Source organism: Myzus persicae, unplaced genomic scaffold (genome assembly GCF_001856785.1).
Source record: "Myzus persicae strain clone G006 unplaced genomic scaffold, MPER_G0061.0, whole genome shotgun sequence".
Classification (NCBI taxonomy): Eukaryota; Metazoa; Arthropoda; class Insecta; order Hemiptera; family Aphididae; genus Myzus; species Myzus persicae.
The window spans coordinates 969,220-986,320 of record NW_019100581.1 but is presented as its reverse complement, the minus strand read 5'-3'; the positions used below and the strand labels follow the sequence as shown (position 1 = coordinate 986,320).

The following is a 17,101-nucleotide window of genomic DNA, read 5'->3' as shown; positions in this document are numbered from 1 at the left end:
GCGGACGGACGAACCTTTCTTCATATTGTTAGTATTATGTATTATTATTTTTTTAAACGCACCCGGCTCCGATCCACGCTGTCCGCGCCCAAATGCCACAAAGAAGCCGCAGCCGCACAACAATATAATGATAATAATAATAGTGGTAGTAGTGGTGCTGTTGCTGCTGTATATATATTCTGTAATGCGCGAATAATATAAATATTCACCGGAATGGAAAGAAATACACTGCGGAATCGGTCACTTGGCACTTCATTGTGACCGTATAGGTATTACCCGAGTGCGTGCCCCTGAACGCTCTCTTGACTGGCCGCGAGTGTGTATTTTTCGTCGACAAAAGACGGATTTACCACTACTACTAACACGCTCGAGTACGTACACACACACACACACACACACACACATGTATTCGCATTGGTGTCGGGTGAAACACTCAGGAGCTCTGTAAATATTTACAGGAAACCCCTCGACTCGATTTTTCTCCCTTCGAGGTGGTACGTCACACGGCTAATGACGGTGAATTGGTCCGGAAAGAGGTGTGTGTATGAGTGTTTGTGTGTGGGTGGAAGGGGTTGTCGAAGGGGGTGGTTGTTGCATTATATACCTTTGCAGTCGCCGCCTTTCGGTATGCTGTAGAATTTAGATCCGTTTACAACTTTATAATAATATAATATTATTTATTGTACCCGTCGCCAACGTCGGAGTGGGTGCGAAGTTCTGCTCGGTGAGACTCGAGTGTTTTCGTTTTAGTTTTTTATGTTCCTCCCCCTTTTGCTCTTTTCATTTTATTTATTGTGCTTTTCCGTAATTTCGAGTGCTTTTGAAAAAAAGACAAATAAACCTACAACGCGGTGGTTTTATTTTAATGCGCTGTCATTAATAAAATATTAAAATATTACATCACAACGGTATAGCGTAATGGGCTTACTAGTGTCAACCTGGACTTCCTTACTAATTTTATTTTATCTACTGTAGATAATATATTGCACTGTAATTGTCGTTTTTCACGTGGAAAGATCGTCATTTGAATTTGAATTTACTACAATAATTATATAATATTTATTATTTTCAACATTTTTGTAGAAAATTGTACTGTGATAATAAATCTAAATATCACTTAAATGAGTTAAATGTATTTACATAACTTGGACGTTACATACTTGATGTGTTATAAAAACGGTTTTGTTTTTGTGAAACGCACAACGATTTTCGAAGAGGTATTATATTATGCTCAATAATAATAGCGTATGTCGAGACGTTATTTTAGGCGAAGGATTCGGTAATATATATTATATATCGCAGGTTATAATTAAATTAATACTCGAATTTCAAGTTAAGCGTTTACAGGGGGCTTGTCAATTGAAATACAGCACGGCGGCACTATTAATTTAAACGAACAATACAACACTCTTTGTATTCATTTGAAGTTTTCTGAACAGTACTTGTCGACGTCAATACGTGAAATATAAAAGAGAAAGAGGTACATTCACGTTTAAAGTAATATAAAGCAAGTGTTGTAAGCGAACACGTGAGTGTAATGGTCTTTTAATAATGTTGACGAAGGAGGAACACATACGTCATAAATGTACATTTCGCACACGTGACGGAGTTTCCCGAGTCTGGACCGGAGGCCTCGGAGGTACTTAAAAAACAAATTTATAAATATTATTACACTTAAACATACATTATAACAACTTGGCTGGATTGTTCTAACGTTTATTGTGAGTATAATGTTAAGTATCTACTAAATAGTATATTAGTATCTTATTAATAATCTAAATTATCTTACATTGGAGATGTTAAAAATTACGTAAAACAAACGAAATTCAAAAAACTATTCCAATTTTCCCACTTATTTGTAGTAGATAAACATGTTCGTAATAATCGTATAAGCTAATCAATAGGTTTTCTATAAGTAATACAACTCGCATTAAGGTACAATAAGGTACAACTTTAAACTCTAATAACAACTAATCAATAAAATAATAACAATTTAAAATATTTAAAATTATATATTATACTGTTATTTAGTTAACGCGTAGAGGAGGATTCGGTCACTCGTACGCTTACAGAAACCCCTGGACGCCTATCCTGCGTGCACGACGTATTCTCTTTCGAACGCTTATACGATACAGTACTTATATATATATATATAATTTTCACAACGACAATGCAGTTTAGTTTTTGTGATTCTCACGACCGTAAAATCACGGTCCATTATTATTATCATCGTCATCGCTATGCCTATACATAATATTATTGTCGTTACACTGGGAGCCTTGTAGTATATTATAATATATGAGTTCTGCAGCAGAACATATTATATAGAATACAGACATAGGCGATAACAGTGGTGTTATGACGTACGCATGTGTATATGTGTATCTACTTCAGGGTATAAGCCCGATTTAATATTGAAAACTGGGATTTAAAGGCTTTTATACGGGATCAGTGAAGCTGACAAAACGCCAAGGGTGAAAAGAAAATCCTTGTTACACGGTGTACCGCGTATACAGTAGTACGCCCCCTAATTATCACACAGACCACGTTGTTATATTATATTATCATCATCTCTCCGCTCCGGGGATTTACCAACGATCGAAAACATACATTATTTATCGTAATTATTACATGTCATTATAGCGTTTTCCGAAAAATCAGAGCGACCAATCGGGGGAGTGATATAGGGTAGTGATATACTAAATACAGATCGCTGTACAATCATCTCCGGATGATATATTATTAAAGATTTTATTTTACATCCTAAGAGCTTTCGAATATAACATAATATTATATTATACCTATATTGGGGCAATATTATCATAAAGTTCGGTCACTGTATTGCATATATATATTTATATATATATGATACATATGGGTTGCAGCACTGAACTACTACGGTACATTTTGTACAACATAATATTATATAAAGAAAAAATTGAAAATATACACTGTTTCTATATATATGTGTACATGAGCATCCTGTATCTTTTTAATATTATTTCTATACGAGAGGAGACCTGATTAAGTTTTAAACTGTCATCATTCGCGTATATCTGCACGAGTGTGTGTATATGTGAGTACTCGCTTGGGGATGTTATATATGGCTGCAGATACAGTGTATATACCTATATAGTATTCGGATTATCGGAGGGTCCTTTGTCCTATGCGTTTTTTTTCTCTCTCCATATACAATTTTTTCTCTCATCGCGATTATTATTACACGGTCGTCCGTATATATACGTATATATAGTGTATACTGTATACTGTATATATATATATATATATATATGCGGAAACGGCGACGAGTGTGTCGTCGGGTGCGCGCGGTAGGGGAAGACACAAAAACACACACATATATATCCGTACGAAGAGGGGAACTCGCGAGCAGATCGATAAAGGGGTGGCCGCGGGGAAACAGTTACAGTGTGCAGTACAGCCAATGGATGATCTCTGCGCTAACATGGCTGCTATAATATACCATCTGTCACGGGGAATATATTAGATCAGACAAATTATCGTTGTCTGAATGAAAATACTATTTTTTTAAACACGAGTACCTCCCACTGGTAAACGCCGCTGCCGCTTAAGGGTGGCACCGCGGCCATAATAACAATATATAACATTGACCCACATTATATCGTATATATTATTGTACTCTCATATCCATAGGAAATATGATAATTATATATACAACTTTATATCTGTACCTACATAGAGAGACGTTCGTTTATTACGATACGTAGGCACATAAATTAATATTTTATTACACGATTGTTCGATTGTTATTTTGATCGAACTAAACATAATATGATATCGTTTTTTATTATTTGGCAGGTATATTATGCTTCTTTATATACGAATATACGATGATATAATAGTACGAACCGATTACGCAAGCATATATAATATAATATTGGCTGCAGTGCACGACCGAGCTCGAGGGCGGTTAAATCGATCGGAACTAAAGGTTAGGAAGTAAATTCTGTCCAAAATGTAATTCGCGGTCTATTGATTTCACTCGGTCGCGAATATTGGTAAATCTAACTGCGCTAAACTGCGGTTAATATTATTATGACCACGCGTTTTCGTTTCCGATAATCACTGAAAATTGACTCGATGCGCAGCAATTTGCATGTTTTTGGCATGTGAACTACACAGAATAAATTATAGCAACTAGGTACCTATTATACTGCAACTACAGCGGTAGCTGCTGAAACAACCGAAGGCGCTTTAAATGCATATTATTATTGTTTTTATTGAGCGCGTATAATATAATGTATAGAGACGGAATGTCGTTCATATTCCGATTTGTCAAAAAATAAAATAAAAATATACACGTACAGAAACCTAGTATCGTTTCGAAACACAATACCTATATATGTATATGATACGCGCGCGATGGTGGCTCGTTAAATCTTTTAGATTTCATTTAGATTAGACTTTAAACGTTTCCCGTGACAAATACGCTTGTGTGCGGTCGCACGCGTCCAGCCGGATAATGTACCTACGCGCGTGTATACATCGTTGTTTTTTTTTAACCACTACACACGCAAGTACATATATATATAATAAAATGATATAGGTAACGTCTACCTAAATAATACTATATACATACGAAATATTATATACGTATATAATATAATATATCCATCGACCATCGGGTCCGTATAGTTCGTCCGGCCCAGCCGTCCAGTTTCAGGAGATCAGAAGTCATCAACTGTGGAATGCGGTTTTCGGGGTGGTGGCGGCGGCAGCCGTGGTATATCTCGTTTTTTAATCTACACAACTATACGCACTCGCGGGATTGTCTCGTATGCAAATGACGTCGCGGCGACGACCACGATACCCGCGGTATACATATAATATTTAATATGTATATTATGAACGGTATATGATCTCGACGCACGGGCGTCTCCGCGCGGTATAATAGGGTATATAATATATATATATATATATACATATATATTGTGTTATCCCAGGTCGATACCGGGTATGCGGTATATAATTTACATCGTGTACGGCGACGCGGGCGCGTGCTATATAACAAACCGAGCCTGTCAGATCGTCATGCTGCTGCTGCTGCTTCACCGCGCCCGGGCGAGCGGTCCGCTGACGAGCTGTAATCGACGCGATCGCGACAAATTATATACAACGATTAATCCGAGGCCGTTAATCGTTGTGTATGTATATATGAGTACATGAGCACATATTATAGAGACCGACACCAGTTTAAACCCCTTCCGGGCGCCGCTACCGACGGTTATTATTATTTTTTTTCTCAGTAATTGAGACGCATCTCGCAGTGGTCGTTGACACCATGTTAATTTTACACGCGTTTTTGCGTACGTTTTATGAGCGCCTAACGTACACAACATTAATATTTTAAAGTTATTAAATACGTTTCTTAAAATAACGTAGTAAAACGCGAATCGAAATCCAATCAAATATCGTCTTATTACTAATTTTCGGGGGTTAGTTTCACAGTTCATATATTATATTTTTTAAGAATAGTAGTAAAATAAAATAATATAAATATAGGTAATTATTCTATAGATATGTATATACATTATGTTTATTCATAAATTATTTGTTTCCCCATGTCACGCTGAAAAGATGAGGAATACATATTATTTCAAATAAATCGAGCAGTCTTATCTGTATACCTTCATTTACACCTATAAGGCTATAAATAAAGGTACCTAACTTACCTACACTCCTCAATAATATAATAAATTGTAAACGATGAATAAGATTGTTGTTTTTCCTGGTTTTTTTAGCCACTGAAGACTGGGATAAAAAATGAACAATTTACTATAGTATCACAATATATTTTATGTATTAGTTAGTACACTAATACTATAGTATAAATAACAACATAATATTAACGTCGGAAGACTTACATATATTATATGAAGACGACTCGATATATTTGTATAAAACACTTTTAATTACTTATAAAATTATAATAATTGCATTAAATTTGTGTATCTCGACTTTATTACATTATAATGGGTTGAACACAGTACATTATAAAATTAACTGATCCTTGCCGGAGCGATAATTTAAAAAACATAAAATCAAAACCAGTTTCAAATTTGATACGTTTGAGAAAAGCATAATTTTAAAGAACGAGAATGCGTGCAGTGTGCACATATTATATTATTATATGCCCGTATAGTGATGGCGTATATATATATTACAATTTAAAAAATGAATACACTGCAGTACATAACTATTAAAATATTATGTTTTATTTGTTATTAATTTGTGAATAAACGTAACTTTAAAAAAAAAAATTAATAAAATCATATATTTTGCTGTAAATAATAATATTTTAATACCTATGTACTTCATTCATTATTATAAACATAGCTTGGGTTAATAAACCGCATAAATTGTAAGAATATCTCGGCCTAACATTATTTATATGTATATATATATATTTTATATAAGGTATACGATGCGACACTATTACACATTTACCTTACGTAAATGCCCACGCTTAGGTCCAGGCGGAATATATATTGTCGGTCGTCCCTATTTTCACTCGTGATAATATTATATATATATCTGGTACCTGCGTTGGACGAAACCGTCTGTATATATATATATATATATAAATAAGCCGAGGGACTTATCGTGGGGAGGAAATCGTATATATATATATTTATATATACATATATGCGTTGTATGAGGTTATCGAAATGTAATAATAATGTTCGACCGTTAATAAACGCTGAGGCGGGAGTGAGAGAGCGAGTGAGAGGTGGTGCCGAAGAGGGGAGAGAGATAGAGACCAAAAGTGAACGCATATACTCTATATATATTATATCAATGCTTGTGTGTGCGTCGAAAGGACACAAACGAAAGCGTCGGTGGGCATTTTGCGCCATGGGGTAGTATAAGTACGATATTCGGTAGTATAGTATGGTGGGTGCGAGACGTGTATATTATTATTATATTATTATGAATGCGCGATGGTATAACCTATATATAATATATATATATATAAGCGTACCGAGGGTCCTGCAGGCTTCAGGGGCGTAATTCGCGGTTGTTACACTCTGGTATACGTCGGTTTATACCGTGCATACCCACTATACACTGTATATTATATACCTATGTATATAATATTATTTAGGACAAACCCTCGGCGTGCAGCCGCCGCCTCGCCGCCGCCGTTTCCGTCTCATTAGTAATTCTTAATGCCCGCTCCGCCGCCGGCCTTTTGCCGCTGCACGCCCTGGACTTGGCCGTATACATTCACCCCGCCGCTATAAACGATATTATTATGTGTATAAAATATACACATTGTCACATGCGCGCGCATTAAATATTATAATAATAATATATATTGTCATTGTCTGTTCAACCCGTTCGCGAAACACGTACATTCATGGATGGGGCGCTATATATATGCACCGCGCGTATAGTACATAATATCTGGTCTCCGTCTATGTATATATTTTTAATACGTTCAAAAATTATCGGCCATGTTTTTTTCAAGGACTTCCCCGGCGGATTATTAAAAAAAAAGTTTGCATCCCATATTATAACATCATCACGATTGGGTTTCAGCTGTGGTGGGGCGGACGGAACGCACGCTTTGGGGGTGAAGATAAAACCGAAAATATAACAATATATATTTTGCTGCGCACACTTGGCCTCGACTATTTTTTTCCCATTCGTTTTTACACCTAATCGCAACCGCAACGGTTAACAATAAAACGTACAGCGCCGACCACAACATTGTATACATATTACATATATTATAATATTTAAATATGAGTATACCTATAGTGTAGTACCTGAGTATCTAAGGTCGAGTAATGTGTGCTATATAGTCTATATAGAATGGCTTATGTCAAAACCGCAGTACGCAAACCATACATGATAATAGTATGTATCATTACTATGTATACGTAGGTATATAACCGTATATGTTTTTTAACTGCAGCGCCACGAACAGTCGAAATAACATCATCGTTAGCGCCGAGTTTATGTATAAAATGTTTATACACTGCACTGTTGTACAGTTGTCCAAATTCTTAAATGTGGAATTTTATTAACCCTGCAGTGTACTTTTTAACGCAATAAAGTCAAATGTCCTTTCGACGTTCTTCAAACACGCGCAACGCACGATATATAGTAAGTATCTGGTACTGGAATTTATAATATTATTAGGTCTGAACTTTGTCATCATATCCTTAAAAGGGCCGCAATGAATGCAACGAGATGACGTTCTGTTTTTTGCGCACACCACGATGCCGTTACTTATATACATTATACACGTATTAAACGGAGGAAACGGTCGTTTATATAGGTATACTATAAAACATTGAAATATTTACCGAAGGAGAGAAAATTTAATGTATAACATACTCAAACGTTTACAAGTACGGTGAATAGGAGGTATGTTATATTATATTATATAATATCGTATATATTAAAAAATAATAACGATATTAACTATATCTTTACAACCACAAAAATGTCAAATAAAAATATTTTTAACGCGCCACAAAAATAATCGTATTTAAGTATATAGGTACATGTGCGTAAATCTCGCATACACTCCATCTACATAATATATTTATACACACCGATGCACATATATCATAGGTACGACTGTATCGGACGTTTAAAATTTAAAAACATTTTCAACGTTTAACAAGCAAATGCCTACGTGCATATTATTATTTGTATTTGATCGTGTAGGTATATTATATTATATATTATACACCCCGCGATATATATAGAACTCGAATTTCGATAAGATCTTATACGGTATATTATTCGAAAAAAAATTCGTTCAATGCATACATATCTAATATATTTACTGGCTATACTCGTTTTAAGCACGTGTGTATATTATAACGTTTTGATTTTATTTTTTTTATTTTTTTTTTATCCGAACACCACCGTGACGCGTTATGTGATGTTTTTATTGCACTTTTTCGAGTTTATACAACTTTGTAGATTCGTTATCGAACACCGGGGATTTTTATTAATTAGTAAAGTCTGCATTCTGCACACTACATAATAATATATGAAGACTGCTAAAAAGCACGTTGGTCCACGTGTGGACGTCTTGATCGGCGAACGTCATCATTTAGTTAGATTATTACTATCACCATCATCATCATCATACGTGTGCACGGGTATATATAATATAGTATAATGATTGAGTGTATTACTATGTATAAATATATATATACATAGTGTTGCGGTTGTATGTGTTAAAACGGGCTGGAAACTTTCTGAGGCACATAAAAACACGAAATTTATGGCCACGCAGTACGGGTTATTATAATATCGGGCCATTATAATATTTTTCTACCAATCTCGGAGTAGGAGAACGGTTTTCGAAATTTATGCTTGGCGAGAACCAGTTTTTTTCCATCTCTTTTTTTCCGTACCATTCATAATGCGCGAACGTGTAATTTATTTTGTTTATAGAACAACCTAAAAAAAAAAACCCGTTCCAGATGTCCTCGTTCGATAAAATATTAAAATAATGACATCCCTCCCCGACACCCCCTCGCCAGCTGTCTACATTTCCTATCTGTGCACACGTAATAACAACAATTAAGCACGCCTATGTAAATATATATAAATGTATGAATAATACTACGAAGATGCGAACCCTGCTGAAATATTTATTGCCACCCGAAATCAAAATCATAATATTGTAATCTCATCCAGTCATCCGTAGACCTCTGGATTTAAATTCAATTATATAATTTTAATGCGTTTGAGATGGGATTTACAGGTCAGCTACTAAGCTTATATTATACTTCACTATAGGTAATAATGGTAATATGATACGTACAATGTTGCAAATATTAATATAAAATGCTCCCGTGTTTATTTTATACTTTAAAGTATATTTCATGGAAATATTGTTGTTGTTGCGAGATTAGTATTCTTATTTTATTTTTGTTTTTGACAATTTACAAATTACGGTCTTTTAGGAGGTCTTTTATTTTAAAATATAAATATTTAGTGATACTACAATTATTATTAATAATTATAATTTGTATTACTAAATTGTATAATTTTGGAGAACGTGATCAAATCGTTAGAACTCCCTTTTTAACCACCATAAAATTATTTATTTTGGATACTTTCATTAAAAACATTATGTTCAGCACACCATAAAGTTATTATGATTGAAAATCGAAATAAACATTTTAGCGCTGATATATTATTTATGGATATAGAATAATATAAAGAATAACCTTTTTAAAGTTAAAATATCACATACACATTTTTTATTCTTGAAAACACAAAACATAATCATATAATAAACATATACGAGGTTTAGTATTGTCAATGGTATTTTTAATTATACCTACATGTATTCCCTAATGCAATAGATTAATAAAATGATTTTTGGCATAATACCAATAGGCGTTGTAAATAATATTTTATGCTGAGAAAATATATGTATACAAGTACGACTTCTATAGAACCAAGTCTGATTCAGTGTTTTCTAAAATAAATATGTACCTATTAGCAAAATTAAAATTTTTCAACATAAGGCATGCGAAACGTTTATTAATTATTTTTTAGTGTTAATTTACGAGGGCGCATAGATATTTGTAACTGTCGACAAGATGGAAAACGTTGGTAAATAATTTTGTTTAAAATGTTAGAGCCTAACATAAAACATGATGAAATCGAAGAAGTTTTTATTAAATAATGAAAGATACGTATGGGTTATACACTTATACCTTATACTTATACATAATACGACTAAAAATACAATTAACGTTTACTATAAAACAGAACATTTATTTCTTGGTTATTACCTACGACTTATCTATAAGAACTGTGGTTACCTAATATTATGTGAATAATATATTTTTGACATCAGTGAATTATGTTTTAATTTATAATACATTTTTTAACTTACTAGAGAGATAATAATATATTAATTTCAATAAATCCATGTAAATACCTCATTTATGCTTATACTTTTTATATTATATTCAATTATGATAATATATTACCTACATACTCAAGAAATATAAAATGATAATCAAAATAATGTTCAAAGTTTTAGTGTTGATACAATAAGGAAGCACAACGTCAAGTATAAAAATACGTTTATCGAAATAGATTAACGAAAGTCCCGGGGGAAAAACTCGGCGCAACAGTGGCGTTTACGTTTTAACGCTTATTCGAGTCAGCCTGGAGCCCGGGAGGCATCACGGTCCAGACTCTACATGTAGGTTCATACGAACCTCGCTCTGAACACGACCTATGATCTTTCGGTAGCATATTATAACAACACTGGTGTACAACGACGCGTACAACTTTCATACGCGAATAGACATGAAATCGCAGCTATAAATAAATCGATTAATAATATACGTTTCCTAACCCGATCCGAAATCGTAGTATGTAAACCGTACGCGCCATTTTGAAACCATGCATATTTATAACTGGTACCCAACTAACCTACCTACCCGAGCGCATTGTAATAATAATAATATGTGCACCCATAAACTTATAAATTATAATAAACCTATTTATGTTTTAAAAATATATGTAACGATAATTAACGCAGTTCATTGAAATGAAATTTTTGACGCTGTCCATAAACGCGGTTTGATAATGTTTAATATAATTTATATGTAATGTATATATTATATATGCAGGCGGTTTCCCGAATCTGTAGCAGTGGCAATAAATTAATTTACTCCGAGGAGTCGGACAGTTGACAGGCGGTAAGGTAGTTTGTGGGACAGGGTGTGATCGACATGAATTATCGATCGGTGGACGGTATTGTCACTTGTCGAACTTACAAAAATGTCCATCCAAATAATATAAAATAACAATATATAATATGTATAATAATAATGAACGAGTACCGCCAGAAACAGATAGAGAAAATTAATAGTCGTAGCCGGATCGTCGCCGACGCCGTCCGAAAAAAGAAAAAGGGTGGTTCACAATAGAGGTGCTTGAGATGAAACCACCCTAACCAGTCGGTTATTATATTTTATTTACCCGTATATGCGCATTAGACAATAAAAAATGAACATTGGATTTCGTTTGTATTTTTTTTTTATGATTCCGAGAGGCGTTTATGAAATATTGTCGTGTTATTGCTTTGTTTCATTATGGTTTCATAACATATAAACGTCTGTTTCGGATATTTTAGAAAATGGCAATAATTTATACAAAAAGAAACATACAGAAAACTAAATTTATTATGAGTATAAGACATAAGTAGTGGGTGCCATTAATTCTACGGTTTGTACAATATTGTACGTTATGTTTTCAATATTTAAAATTGATTTAATACTTACTACAGTTGCACTTGTTTTTATTTTTCACTAGTGAGTACGATTTCAAATTAATGAAACATAAACAAGTTAAATATAAACAATATAAAAGTCAATTAGTATTTTTAAATTCATATAATACTTAGGTATATTATTTACTTATATATATTTTTATATTTTATAATCTTGCACAAGTTAGTCGCTATAGTCATTTTAAAGTAAATTATTATATAGGTAAAACACTGCACATAAAACAGTGACGAGAATCCCCACTCCCCACGGTCAAGCCTAAGTTAAATTTTAATTTTAAATTATAAAAATCATGGTTCATTTTTCTTTTTTATAGAATATAATTAAAATGGTGGTGACAGATCGTTATCGAAGAAATTAAATTGGATATGGGATATACTTTTAAATTGCTTTTCCGTTTGATGAACATTTTTCGCCCTTTTAGATCGACATCAATAATAGGTTAATATTAATTTAAAAATGTTTCAAATGTTTATATAATAATCTTATATAAATTTGTTATTAATTATTTATTTTGGCTATATGATCGTTATTGCATTTATATTATTAGATGGATTATTACAATGGATTTGGATATAAAATGCAACTGTCTAAATGTTTGAACCTCAATTCCCCCCCCCCCTTGGTAAATGATAATATCCACCACTGACATAAAACAATATTGTTATAAAATAGTTGCCTTTATTAAAACGATGTGATCATTACAAACACATTAATGATGAATTAGAAGTTTTCGACAAATTTAAATTAGTAATTCTGTACATATATTATAAACATGCAACCAGAAGCTAATACAAACTCATTTTCACCCAAAAAGTAATTGAATTTGAAAAAAAAACTCTCAACGACTCAGTTGATTTACAAATCATGTGATTGTGATACTACATTATCGTGACATAGTGTTTTAATTAGATTATACTACAAATAAATTCAATGAGTGCGTACGTGGTTCAACCACATTTTCTTTCCAGGCGCATGTGATATAAGTTAACCATACATATAATGATACTGAATACCTCAGGCAGGTATTTTTTTATCAAGGTATATGTGAACTTTAAAAAATCAAATGACTAATCAATGTTTAATGGAGTGCAGTGCAAAAAGACCATGATTTTTTCAGTGTTATATTAGGTGTATTATTCTTAGTGGTAAGTACATTAAAAAATAATAAATCTACAAAAAGTCAAATGTTGCAATAAAAAGACCATTCTCCGATGCCTAATCAAAAACCAACAATGACACGATAGCTTGTGAGTTTGTGTAATTCGAGGGCGGGTGAGAAGGTAAGAAGAAAGTAACGATCCACATATAGGTACTGACAGTGACACTATGTCCTGCGACAGTGATAAATTACGGTTTATAAGCAAACCTATTTACTGTCATATTATAATATGTACCCACGTTTTCAAGCGTGATACCAGGAGGGTAATTGGCGGTACACAAGCGTGTGAAACACCATAAAATTATTACGATATAGGTATATAGTGATTGCGTACCTGTGTGAGTGCGTTTGTGGATCTTGAGATTCTCGGACCGGGCGAACACCTTGCCACACCCCTGGAACGGGCACGGAAACGGTTTTTCGCCGGTGTGCACCCTGATGTGGTTGACCAGCTTGTACTTGGCCTTGAACGGCCGGCCCTTGCGCTCGCACCCGTGCCAAAAGCACGCATGCGTCGTGCACTCGGGCCCGCCGACATGCTCGACCGTGATGTGCGACACGATGTCCTGCATGGACCCGAACATCTTGCCACACGTGCGCATCGGCGGCCCGGGCTTGTCGATCCACAGGCACGACATGTCCTTGAGCGCGGCGGCCGCCACCGGGCCGTGTCGCATGTACCGGTAAAACGCGCCGCCCGGGTGACCGCCCCCGCCGCCGTACGGGTCTTGGCCGCCGTAGTCGTTGTGCCGGTGCACGGACGCGGACGGCTGCAGCGACGGCTGGTGCGGCGGCGGCGGGTACGCCTGTCCGTGGTGCAGCTGCAAGTCGTGGTGCACGGCCCCCGGGTACAGTCCGCTCATGTGATGGTCGCCGCCGTGCTGGTGATGGTGATGATGGTGGTGATGGCCGTGGTGGTGGTAGTCGGCCACGTCACGGCGGATGTGCAAAAAGTCCCTCGGTCCCGGGTAGCCCGGATGGTGCGCCGACGGTGGAGGTGGTGGCGGCGGCGGTGGTGCCGGCGCTGGCTGCTGCTGCCCGTAATGCATCTGATGGTAGTGGTCCTGGGAAGCGGCCATGTAGTCTTCCTCGACCTTGACGCCCATGCCGTTGACCAGAGACGCGTTTTCCATAAACGGGTTTAACATAACGCGGTCGTCATTTACGCGTCACACCCTCGGATGTTATATATATTATGATGATAAAATGACTCCGGTATGATATATATAATATTACAATGAGATGCACCGATTTTACCGGTATCGCGGTGGTATTTTGGCGAAGGTCGCGAGGTACGGACGATGATGCGGCAAAAAGTACACAACAACAAATGTATAATTTGATATACCTACAACAATATTATATAATAGTGAGTGCACGGACGGATCGCATATCGACGCGGCGACAAGAGATAAAATTATTTACGACGTCGGTCTTAGCAGCGCGGCGGCATCACTCGCGAAAAGTCGGGCGCACGTGTATAAAGGAGAAAAAGAAAAAAAAATTATCGATACGAAAAAATTTAAAACAAATAAAAAATTTTAAAAAAAATAATCGCACACTGTTCGTCGTTATTATAATATTTCACTCGAGTGCGGGCGCGCACGTCCACGGTCGGTCGGGGTATTCGCAGCGGGTTGTTGAACGCCGAGTGGCTCCACGGCGTGACTGACGCAGCGGGTAAACAGACCGGGTCGTGCGCGCCTCGCGGCCACCGGGGCTCCTCCCACCGAACGCCGGCCCGGCCAATGGGTGGACGTGCGGGGCCGGCGGTCCCAGGCGCGCGCGCGTCGCGCCGGTAGTCATCGGCGGGCCGCGGTGGCGACCGAGTTTTCACTCTCTCTCGCTCGCTCCCACTCGTTACGCGTCGCGTCCGTGGGTGCTTACTGCTTATACCTACCCGACTACCGCCGCTGGCGCATATACCGCGGTCGCGGTATAATAATAATGATATATAAATGATGATAATGCGCGCGCGCTCGACTGACGACGGCCTCCTACCGTATAATTAAATATAATATTGTGTAGAAAAACGGCACCACCTCAATCGCGCGATTATCGTCGTTTTCACGCAAATATAAAATTATAATACACGACTCGCCATGACATAATATTATTATTATTATATTACCAGCTGTACCTATATTGTGATTTGTAATGCTCCCACTATTATATATGCACACTGTGGCTATAAAAAATATATTTTACAATATTTAGATCAAGCCGCGACTATATTATAAATTGTTTTATTATAGAGCAGGCCATTGATAAATGTATATATTATGATACCTTTGAGCAGGAATAAAGGAATTTAAAATATGGAATTGGAGTCCAAGACATAGAGTATCAACAACACTGTTCTATTAAATACAAATGTCAAACGCGTTCTAACATTCTAATTATAATCATTAAGAAAACGGACAAACCCAATACAAATTTAGATATTAATCTTAAAGCTAAAGTGCGTTATAGAGATATTATAATTACCTCTAAAGTCTTAAGATAGGAACATAAGTCTACCTTTTCCATATATTTTTGTTTTTTAACAACCGGATTGAACAACCAGAACAGCTTCTTTTTCTCAGACATGATGACTGATGTATACGAAAACTACGAAAACTACGAGTATCACAATATTTAATAATGAATAATGAACTTGAGGAAGTAAAAACTATTAGAGTTGGTCTCGGTACTCGTGCACTCAGCGTACGCGGAAAAACCGAATGAAATAACGAACGCGGTCCATGACCCATGTTGACGGGCTCTACACCTGCAGCATATCCGCGACTGGTCTAAAACGTGAACATGGTAACTGATAAGTGGACCGTCATAATAAAAACTGATAAAATATTAGTATCAAACAAATTGATAAGAATTAAGAGAACTCCCGATCATAGAAATTGTTATTATACGTATATATGTATATTGTATATAATATAATAAACTATATTATAATTATTTACATACGTTGATAAGGCCAATGAGGGAGGGTATGGCTCAATGCCCCCCACCCATGCCTATACCATTAGGATTGGACTGTTTACAAGTGTGAGGCATAGGGATCATGATGTGTAGAAGAAAACCTATTATGTTATCAAAGAAATTCAAGCTTATATAAAACTATATAATATTATAGTCTTATTTTAAAACTTATAAGGTGTACATAGGTTTCATTTTCCCAACAAAAACAAAAAACACATCCCTTAAGGCTTTATACTAAAAAGTAAAAACCGTATTTAATATCTATAGACTGCTCGTATATCTTTATACATATTTTACCAAGATTTTCCAAGACTTTCCATATTATAATATAATGTTATATTATTATATATTTATGTCTTTCCTCCCTATAATATGTAAGCACTATAATTATATACGTACTACGTAAAATACAATTATTATTTCTAAATGTCGGTCGTAGCGGCGTATGGAACTGTATATTCTGCGAACCTCCAATATAGGATATCAGTATAGAAACAAGTACACAAACTTGATTTAGTGAGTCAAAAAAGAAACAGTTATACGCTGTGTTACTTCATAAATATTGCAATGATTCTTATAAAGTACCTATAAAATAATTAAAGTCTAACATTGTTTTAGAAAATGTACA

At 35.6% G+C, this 17,101-nt stretch overlaps 1 protein-coding gene across 1 annotated transcript in view; it reads right to left on the bottom strand.

The window, feature by feature from the left end:
• The window catches only part of LOC111034386 (zinc finger protein ZIC 4-like), a 40,091-nt gene extending 24,922 nt beyond the window's left edge, over nt 1–15,169 (bottom strand). Inside the window, exon 1 of the mRNA XM_022315586.1 lies at nt 13,826–15,169. Coding sequence (XP_022171278.1) covers nt 13,826–14,639 — 814 coding nt within the window. The 5' untranslated portion in view covers nt 14,640–15,169. The remainder of the gene's footprint in view (nt 1–13,825) is intronic.
• Nucleotides 15,170–17,101: the final 1,932 nt, after the last annotated feature.